Genomic DNA, 9772 nt, shown 5'->3' with positions numbered 1-9772 from the left:
GAGAGTGAAGATAAAAAAATTCAAAAAGTAAGAGAGAAAGTATCAGAAAAGTCAAAAAGGAAGAGAGAGAGTATGAGAATATTCCCTTTAAAAAGAGAAACTAGGGGGGTATGGTTGATGTGGCAAGGCAAAAAATAGGGGTCATCATAGCCTTTGTCTCCCTTAAGCCCAGCTTTTTAAGCTCTAATCTCTTAAAATTAGGAATCCTTAGGACGCCCTTTTTGGGTCCAAAAAATTCCTAATGAATAGTGAGCGAGTAGACTACTATCGTTGCAGTAGGCCAAAATACATCCTCGACTAAGATACGATGGCTGATCATGGGTTTTATTTTAATGCCCACATCATGATTGTGGTAGACCAATTCTCCCAATAGATCAGACATCGTTAGGAGAGTCTTGAGTTCCAAGCAGCATTAGGAGGAGTTAGAGGCATTTCAGTATGCTCATTAGTGCTTGTGATGCTCATTAGTGCTTGTGATGTGATCGAGTATAGAGTAAAAAACACAGATCTCACCCATGTTTTTGATTTTGAGTAGATGACCACAAGAGCATTCTAGAGCATTTGAGAGCTAGAGAGGGTGATAATGATAACTAGATCTCTATCATGATAGAGAGTCTACTTGCCATCATAGTACTTTTGTTCATTTTATGGTTGTACTTTTAGAGGCATTTCATATTTTCTCATGTTGACATTTCTTTTTCCTCGATTTTATCTTTGTACCTTATTAATGTGGTTGATCTTTGATCAATTATGTTATGTTGATCATGGCTCCAGCTAAGTGTCTCTTTCATTTTGTATACCAACTTTATTTTAAGATTTCATATTGTTTATGTTCCCTCCCACATGCTTGTAAAAATGCACACTAGGCAAGCATGTGGGGGTGGGGAACCCCCCCCCACATGCTTGCAAAGTTTGGTCACCACCATTAAAGGATGTTTGGGTATGATGGTATGGGGAAGAGCAGGATTTTCCAGGGCCTCTAGAGCAACAGGAGACTTGAAAAATTCACACTAGGTGCTACTTAACATATCAAACATTGTCTGATGGTGAAAAAACTTTGCAAGAATGTGGGGGGTCCCCCCCCACATGCTTGCAAAGTTTTGTCACTATCAGATGATGTTTGGGGACAATGGCATGTGAAAGAGTGGGATTTTCCTAGCCCTCTCGAGTACTAGGAGACTTGAAAAATGCACACTGGGCGCTACTTCATTAGGAATTTTTTGGACCCAAAGAGGTCCTCTTGGATTAACTTTTGATTAGGAATGGACTAATAGGAGGAGGGCTGGGTGCACATTTTTGACTTATTTGACCCTAGGGGGCCTAGGCTTTGGTTTGCTAATGGGGCCTAATTACTACTCTTGTCCCCCTACCTCCTGGGCCCAAACTTAAAGGTCCCCCCCACCTAGAATCGCGCAGATTAAAAACCCTAAAAATTTAAAAAAATTTAATTTTTTCCCAAAAATGTGTTTTCCCTCTCAAACTTCCCCCCAACATACTCTAGGTTTGGAAAGCTCATTTTGAACCTCTTTCTTCCTCTTCTAAGCTCTCCATTGCTGCAGAAACTCCATACCTCTCAAGCTCTCCCTCCTTGTCAAGCTCCCTCAGTCTCAAGCTCCCTCTCCCTCTTTCTTCCTTTTCTAAGCTCTCCATTGCTGTAGAAACTCCATCCCTCTCAAGCTCCCTCCCTCTCAATCTCCCTCTCTCCCTCCCTCTCTCTCTCTCAAGCTTCCTCCCTCTCCATTGTTGCTGCAGAAACTCTATCCCTCTTTAGTTTACTCTAGGTTCAGGAAGCCTATTCTTAAACTCTTACCCTCTTTTAAGCTTTCCATTGCTACACTGAAAACCCTGAACTTTATCTCCTCTCCACTCCTCTGTTGTAAAACAAACTTTTCTTTTTCCTTCTTCTCTTTTCTTACCACCATGGCCTCTTCCAGTAATGTGAGAAGACCTAGGGAGAAGGTGAAAGAGCTTGTGCTGCATAACACAAGAGATGAGAATGGAGTTTGGGCTCCAACATGATTTAGGGTTGGGGCTTGGGTCTACATGCAGCCAAGCTCTAAAAGGGACCACATCGAGTGCATCAATTGGGGAATATGCTACATCATTAGAAGGGGCGGCTACAAGGCTTCAAGCATACTAAGAAGGAAGGACTAGTTGCCATAGTGCAACATGTGTATACCCTTGGAGACCTGTACATTCAAGGCCAACGACCAAGGTTTCCTTCAAATTGTCAGTGTAACATAAACACAGCTTTAACAACATGCTAATATTGGATTTTTTGTTTCAAATTTTCTTATGATCCTCCATTTTCTTATGTCTCTCTGCAGATACTTTCCCCTCTAATTATGTTGAGGAGGAACAACCACTCCAAAACCTCACTGGAGTTTTCTATGCTATGCATGCATCCATTGGAGAGGCAATGTTTGTATCTCAAAGCCCAAGTGATCTTGTACGGAACAATATCTTTTTCTTTTCTCACTCATATTTTGTAGATAAAAAAATAGGTTTATTTGGCAAGCTAGAAGAGATCGCCAACCCCCCTCTTAACAATCCCCAATGGCCCAAACCAGATGCTTGGACCATCAGCGTCGCTGCTGTGCCTGCAGAGCCTGAATTCGCAGTGTTCTGGCATAGCTTCCCCAGTCCTCCACAAGAGCAATTCTGATGTATTGGATGACAAATAATGTAATTTTACACATGATTAAAACTATTTTTATCTTATAAACTATTGTTTCTCACAATTAGTGTACTCAACTTCATTACAAATATAGTACAAAAAATGATTTTGATTGGCTGGGGGAGCAATGCCACAACAGTGCGAATTTTGAGCCTGTACCTCTGGCTGTGTAGAGCCCAAATTTGCACTATTCTGGCATAGCTTCGCCAGCCCTCCAGGAGCAATTCTGATGCATTGAATGACAAATAATGTATTGCGAATTTTGAGCTTGCATCGTCGCTTCTGCAGAGCCTAAATTTGCACTATTCTGGCATAGCTTTCCCAATCCTCCAAGAGCAATTTTGATGCATTGGATGATAAACACTATATTTTCACACATGATTAAAGGTGTTTTTATCTTGTAAACTATTGTTTCTCCTAATTAGTGTGCTCAACTTCATTATAAATGCATCAGAAATGATCTTGAGTGGGTAGGGGAGAAATGGCTAGGGGAGAAGTGCCAGAACGGTGCGAATTTTGAGCCTACATCGCCGTTGCAGAGGTCAAATTGCACTGTTCTGGCACAGCTTCCTCAGTCCAGGAGCATTTCTGATGCCTTGGGTGACAAACTAGCACATGATAGACACTCCATGTTACACAAACATGATGACATCCAGACATTGTAAGAGAAACTTAAAATTTTATATATCAGAAGGTTACAAATGAAAACCACATAGGCTTGTTACAAAGGGGGGTTTGAAACAAAAGAGTTGCTTCAAAAAGAAGGTTAACATCTAAGATCTCTAGATCGTGTCTCGCTCACCTCGAATGCGTTGAGCTAGTTACATGTCCTTGGCAGATATTGCAAGGAGGTTAACATCTAAGATCTCTAGATCATGTCTCGCTCACCTCAACATGCACCCAATCGACATACATGTTCAAGATGCTCTACATGTTGAAGAGGCTATGCTGGTTGTTGCAGAGGTCATCGAATCTCTGTAGGTCTTCCTCAAAGGCAAGAACGTAGGCTGGTGCACTCCGGTAGTTTGAGTGAGCTAACACACGTAGTCTAAGTTTAGTCACTATCAATAAATCTAAGTACAACTTAATTGAGCTAACCTAGCGTTGAGGAGGCTGCTATGTTGGTTGCAGGGGTCATCGAATCTCTACAGGTAGGTCTTCCTCAAAGACAAGATCGTAGGTTGGTGCACTCGGGTAGTTTGAGTGAGCTAACCCAAGTAGTCTAAGTTTAGTCACTTTCAATAAATTTAATTACAACGCAATTGAGCTAAACCAACTAGTTTGAGTTTAGTCACTATCAACGGGCATTCAATAGACATGCACATCGAGGATGCTATGCTGGCTGCTATAGGGATTGTCAATCTCTACAGGTAGGTCTTCTTCTTCAAAGGCAAGATCGTAGGCTGGTGCTGGTGTTGGTGCACTTAGGAGATCATGAGTCCCATAACCTGATACAACTCTCTCCCTCTCTTGACGTTGTGCTACTTCAAGACATCTCTGTCTATAAACCTAAAATCTGTAATCAACTATGGTCCATGCCTGTCACCCTATACGTGTAAGCTCCTCTATTGTAAAGGACACGCTGCTCCTCATGTGAAGCAACACTATTGCCACCATCACCCGAGGTTGGCCCCACATGCTCGTGCTACTGCCGTAAGCCAACTCTCTTGAAGGACTCTCTGGTATCCATCAAAATCCACTCAATCTCTAGAAGCACCTTGGGCTCTTGAACTCTGTTCGTCGGTGGCAACAACTCCTAAGTCACTAGTTGATGTAGAATCGAGAGGCCTTCCAATCCTAGCATCGACTCGAGCAAAGCCTAGGTGAAGGGGTCGTCAATGTCGAGAACTCTGTAGGTGGTGAGGTTGACTAATGCTCATCGGCACGAGGGACATGCCGAGAAACATACTTTCTCTTGAGTGGTGTAAGACAAATGGAAAAAATGTCCACATTCCAGCGCATACCAGTAGCATCTATGTCCTCGAGGCATAGAGAGGCCTTGTGGAGAAATGGTGGTGCATCTTGAGAGAGAGGTCACCAGAAACCTCCATAAATTGCCACGGATATAAGGGTAAGCAACGCACTGACACATCAAAAGACCTGTAGGATCAACTGCTCTCTGCCCTTTCCTCCATGATCATATGTTGCCCTATCCTCCATGATCATATGTTTCTCTACCTTACCTTTAGCACTCTCTGCCCTTAGCCTTGGCCTGGTCAAAAAGTAAAGTATACAAAAAATTGATGATTATCTCTAATTAGGGCCACGTGTGTACTTAGATAAGTGGATGCATGGCTAGACTACATGTTATACGTATGTGCATACAAGTAGGCTGACAATGCGAGTGGGTTTGTCTATAAATCCTCTATGAATGTACATTTGCAGAGACTTCCTATAGCCATGGATATGCTTGGATATGTGTAGTGTAGACACCTAGTCGACCACGTACTTACCTTGGCTTAATTTAACCTCCTATATGAAAACTTTATGAGACATGCCATGCTTGGTTCATGTTACTAATTTTATTTGAACTTATTTTAAATTTTATTCTTTGATGACACCTTATCTTGGCTTAATTTAACCTCCTAATGAAAAATTTAGGAGACATGCCATGCTTGGTTCATGTTATTGATTTTATTTTTTTAATATTTGAACATATTTTAAATTTTACCTTATATAGATTGGAAATATTTATTTCTTACTTAGTTTGTCTCATCCTTAGAAAATATTTGATACTAACCTAGTTTGTCTTATCCTCAAGTGTAGAGGAGGTTGATTTGATAGAACAACTAAAGTTACGGTTGATAGAAGAACTAAAGTAACGGTTGGTGTCAAGTGATGCTCTTTAATTCCATTCACCATGATGATGATGATGGGACTTCTCTCAAGAAGAGCTCTCTCATGTGTCTCTTACCTTGCATTGTAATAAAGGGCATGCCGCATAGAAGATGTGAACCAAGGTAACTATTGGAGGTCTAAATTGCAAATCAGAATGTTATCATAGATATGTTCTTATAATAATGCATGATTATATAAATTAGATGCTTTTTATGAATGCCATCATCTTGAAATTACCCTTGGTTTTTCAAATAGTTTATATAATTCCACTTATGGTTGCACATGACAGATTTGGAATCAATTTTATTGAAGTCTCAACATGAATTGCATATATTAAAGATGTACAAAATAACAAATGAGTAACCTACCTTATTTTGCAAAAATCTATCTTGGCTACTCTAAGAATGGATGGATTATTGGTACATATTTTTTTCAATCCTAAGTACTTATGGTTGTGCCAAATCTTTGAAACCAATTTTATTGAAGTCTCAATGTGAATATATATCAAAGATGTACAAAATAAAAAATAAGTAACCTCACTTATTGTGCAAAAATCTGTCTTGGCTACTCTTAATAAGAATGGATGGACTAGGGTACTTATTTTCATAGTAGGCTAATACCTCCTATGTACATAAAAAGATATCAAAGGTAGAATAAGCTAGAAGGCCCCATACATACATGCTAAGCTTTTACATAGAAACCAGCAAAGGGTTTTCTATGGTTATTACCAAAGGCACAACAACCAAGGGTGAAAATTAGGATGAGGAGGACTAGCACGGCCACATTGAAAATGACAATCTTCTTCCAATCCTCCTTGATGTTTTGAAGCACCCCGGCTTTGCAAGAATCACAATTAAAGCAAAGCTCACTCGAATCATTGCTCCACTCCTTGCAATCACCGTCCGCAGTGATGTTGGTGGGATTTATCCAATTAGTTGCATTCACACATGTGAAGTTGCATGGAGTGGGGGGCTTGCAGCATCCGGACTGCACATCCAACAAAATATTATTAAACTCAATTACCAAACCTCATTACATACAATTCCAATTCACCATAAAAAACTAAGATGAAATTTAGTCAGAAACACTTGATTCTAAAATTGAAACTAAAGGGTGCATCAAGCTAGGAAAACAAAATGGAGACTTAACAATATGCCTTGATTTAACAAACCTCATGTTGTTTACAAAGTATTAAAGATCTAGATTGAAGGGTCTCCTATTAAACTTAAAAGGGGGTAGATTTAGACTAAAGGGGGTGTCTTATATCAAACTTAAAAGAGGGTAGATTTCTAAAGACTAAAGGGTGTCTTATTGAAGTACTTAAAAAGAGGGCAGATTCTAGACTAGGTGATTTTAGGACTAAGACCAAGGAAGACTTATTTCACTCATAAAGACTTAGTGTGACCAAGGATGACTTATTTCACTCATAAAGACTCGATTTACACTAGCAAAACACAAACCTACACAAGCATACACACATTTACACCATGTTTAAGGTTGGTGGGAACACGCTCTTGTGAAGGGGCATGGGAACACACCCTATGCCCTCTTTTTCGAAGACTCATAAGACATCGACATTGCTAGATACCATGACATGGAACAACTACCATCACATATGAAACAACATCATGACATGGAACAACTTCTGCACCATCACATATGAAACAACAAACACTATATTTTTTTTATTTTTTTAATGGCAATGTGAACAACTACCATCACATATGAAACATCATGACATGGAACAACTTCTACACCATCACATATGAAACAACAAACACTAGGTTTTTTTTTTTAAAAAACAAAAAAAATGGCAATGTTTTCCACACACTTGTTGAATTAATTAGCCAAGAGCCTACCTGGATTGGGGAGAGGTTTTCCTTGTAGAAGGCAGAGACAGTAGTGAAATCTTTCTCCAAGTTTTTGCAAACTTTGGCGTCGATGAGGCAGCTCTTGATCTTCTTCCAATTGCTGGCCTTGTTTACCACCTTGCGCTGCAGCCAGGTGGAGTAGTCCCCGAGCCGATACTCCTTGAAGCCCCTGCCGGACACCACGTGACCGGCCCCTTTGTTGGTCAGCACGATTGCACAGACAGTGAAGGCCACTACGGCCAAAATCAGAAGAAAGATCACCAACAGATAGAGCCACAGCAACCCCCTCGCCCTGCAAACGGACCCAAATAGTCCCGCCAAAGACATCACCAGCATGAACGCGCCCAACGCAATCGCCGGCCACTGCAGCAACCTCGCACACTCCGAGCTGTGCTTCGTTGCCAGCCATATCCCAGCCCCTATGATGGGCAATGAGATTAGCGCTGTGATAACATTCAGAATGCCCAGCAGTGCGTTGCTAAGCTTCATCTTTTCGGATCGTGAGTTGGGTATAAATATTCGCTCGTGAGCAAAAATCAAGCGGAAACGCTGGTATCAGCGGCTGCAGTCGGTATTATAATGGCGTACTGCTAGGAGAAAAATCAGTCGTGCGTGTTGATATAATGGCTTAAGAACGCAAAATCAGTAGTGCGTGTTAATATAACGGCTTCGTGGGTTAACGCAAAATTAGCACTGGGTGTTGCAGTATTATGTTTCTAATTAAAGCAGAATGAAGTCAAGCTGATGATAATCATTCCCTGTATCTTTCTAATTCAAGCAGAATGTAGCCAAACTACTAGTGATATGATCGCTTCGACTAACAGCTTCTCTTGTTGCAAAATCGAGTGGTAATTAAGCTAGGAGCAAAATTAGCAGCGGGAATTGCAGTATATTCACTTTCTAATTGAAGCCGAAAGAAGCCCTAAGAGCTATAGCTGTACTGCTGGCTTTCTGCAACAACAGGTTAACTGCTAATGATACTATAAATGGGGCTAAATTTTCTACGTGATAGTAATTAGCAGGGATCTATGATATACGAGGATGAACACGGTCTCAATCACAGGTATATGTATGTGAGATAGGGCCTTCCTTTGATTGATCATTCTGCCCGCAACGTGTGAAAAAGTCTTCCACGCGTTTGCGTGCGCACCCCTCTCCAAACGACCAGTCTTCCTCATCACATGAAAAAGTCCAACATAGCAAAACATTTCTATATGACGAATAACAGCCCTTTTCCATGCCCCCCTATCCTCTTATAACCAACACCACTTCCTTGAAGTTCCACCATATCTCCCAATGTGAAGCTACCTAGAAACTCCATATAATGACCAACAATCCACAAAAAGGATGCCTCCACATTCATATCCTTTACACAACAAGAAGTCTCGTTCCTTCATAATTAAGCCATCCTGCCCCACCAAGGAAAGTGTCCAACTTTGATAAAGTACGCATCTCTCCTCTTTGTGGTGTAAGTCCTTCACGTGAAATATGCATGAAATGTTGACTTATGATGTGTAGGTTTTATCCATAAAAATATCTAGGCTGGGCTTGGTTACAATGTGAAGCCACCATGGGAATCGTCATTAGCTTAATCACAGTAATTCTATGCAGAGGAGGGTGTGCTTGGTAGGGCAACAATCTCCCTTAGGAGCCCATGTCATAGCAATCAAACCCTTAATAATGACATTACAATGGACATGAGTGGAGAGAGGTTTGAAAGGGACATTCGTACAAAATGTGGAAATAAGAGTGTAGCATGCTAACATCCAACCAAGAGAAACACACATTTAAAACTATTGTGGAAGGAGTCTTTCATCTCAACTTGCTCCCTCTCCAACTCATATACAAAATTCAATAAAAGCAAGTATCAATGGTACTCAAAGTGTTACCATCAAAGTGTTACCATCCCAAGCTGCTACCTCCCATCACTTTAGGTGGGATGCTTTTTACAACTAAGAATAAGGAAGTTTTGTTTCTTATGAAAACTGGAAATGGATCAACATGATAGAATTTTCAACATAATTTTTAAAGGTAAAATAGCTTTTAGTGGATCTCTTAAGTCTGTAAAAAATGGATCAACATGATATAATTTTCAACATAATTTTTAAAGGTAAAATAGCTTTTAGTGGATCTCTTAAGTCTGTAAAAAATATAACACACAAGCATCATGCATATGATATTGTAAACGTTGGGACTAGTCAAGTTTTTCAAGGTACCAAGATAAGTTAACAATACCCTTACTTTATGAGTGAATGCAAGATATAATTGATACTTTAAAGGGTTGAATAATACATTTGCATTGTTAATAGCAAAACAACATTCATTTACATTTTGTACCACACTACAACTTACAAACGCACACATTTATGGGTTGAATTATTTGTAT

At 40.2% G+C, this 9772-nt stretch overlaps 1 protein-coding gene across 1 annotated transcript; it reads right to left on the bottom strand.

Moving 5' to 3' along the window:
• Positions 1-5990: 5990 nt before the first annotated feature.
• LOC147638074 (tetraspanin-8-like) lies at positions 5991-8410 on the bottom strand. The gene is made up of 2 exons (XM_086797948.1): positions 7375-8410; positions 5991-6502 (listed from the first exon to the last, which is right to left on the bottom strand). Exons 1-2 carry the CDS (start codon positions 7873-7875, stop codon positions 6197-6199), a joined length of 807 nt encoding a protein of 268 aa, XP_086654074.1. The 5' UTR covers positions 7876-8410; the 3' UTR covers positions 5991-6196.
• Positions 8411-9772: the final 1362 nt, after the last annotated feature.

Source organism: Cibotium barometz, chromosome 5, assembly GCF_041138505.1.
Source record: "Cibotium barometz isolate CiBa-2024 chromosome 5, ASM4113850v1, whole genome shotgun sequence".
Classification (NCBI taxonomy): domain Eukaryota; kingdom Viridiplantae; phylum Streptophyta; class Polypodiopsida; order Cyatheales; family Cibotiaceae; genus Cibotium; species Cibotium barometz.
The sequence above is the reverse complement of the archived record's forward strand: the minus strand, read 5'-3'. Positions and strand labels throughout refer to the sequence as shown.

Bases quoted from the DNA above. Each gene is read 5' to 3' on its own strand.
- LOC147638074 (XM_086797948.1), bottom strand. From the start codon at position 7,875: ATGAAGCTTAGCAACGCACTGCTGGGCATTCTGAATGTTATCACAGCG. The intron at 6,503-7,374 runs GTAGGCTCTTGG...TTGGATGTGCAG, and splicing joins AAAACCTCTCCCCAATCCAG to TCCGGATGCTGCAAGCCCCC.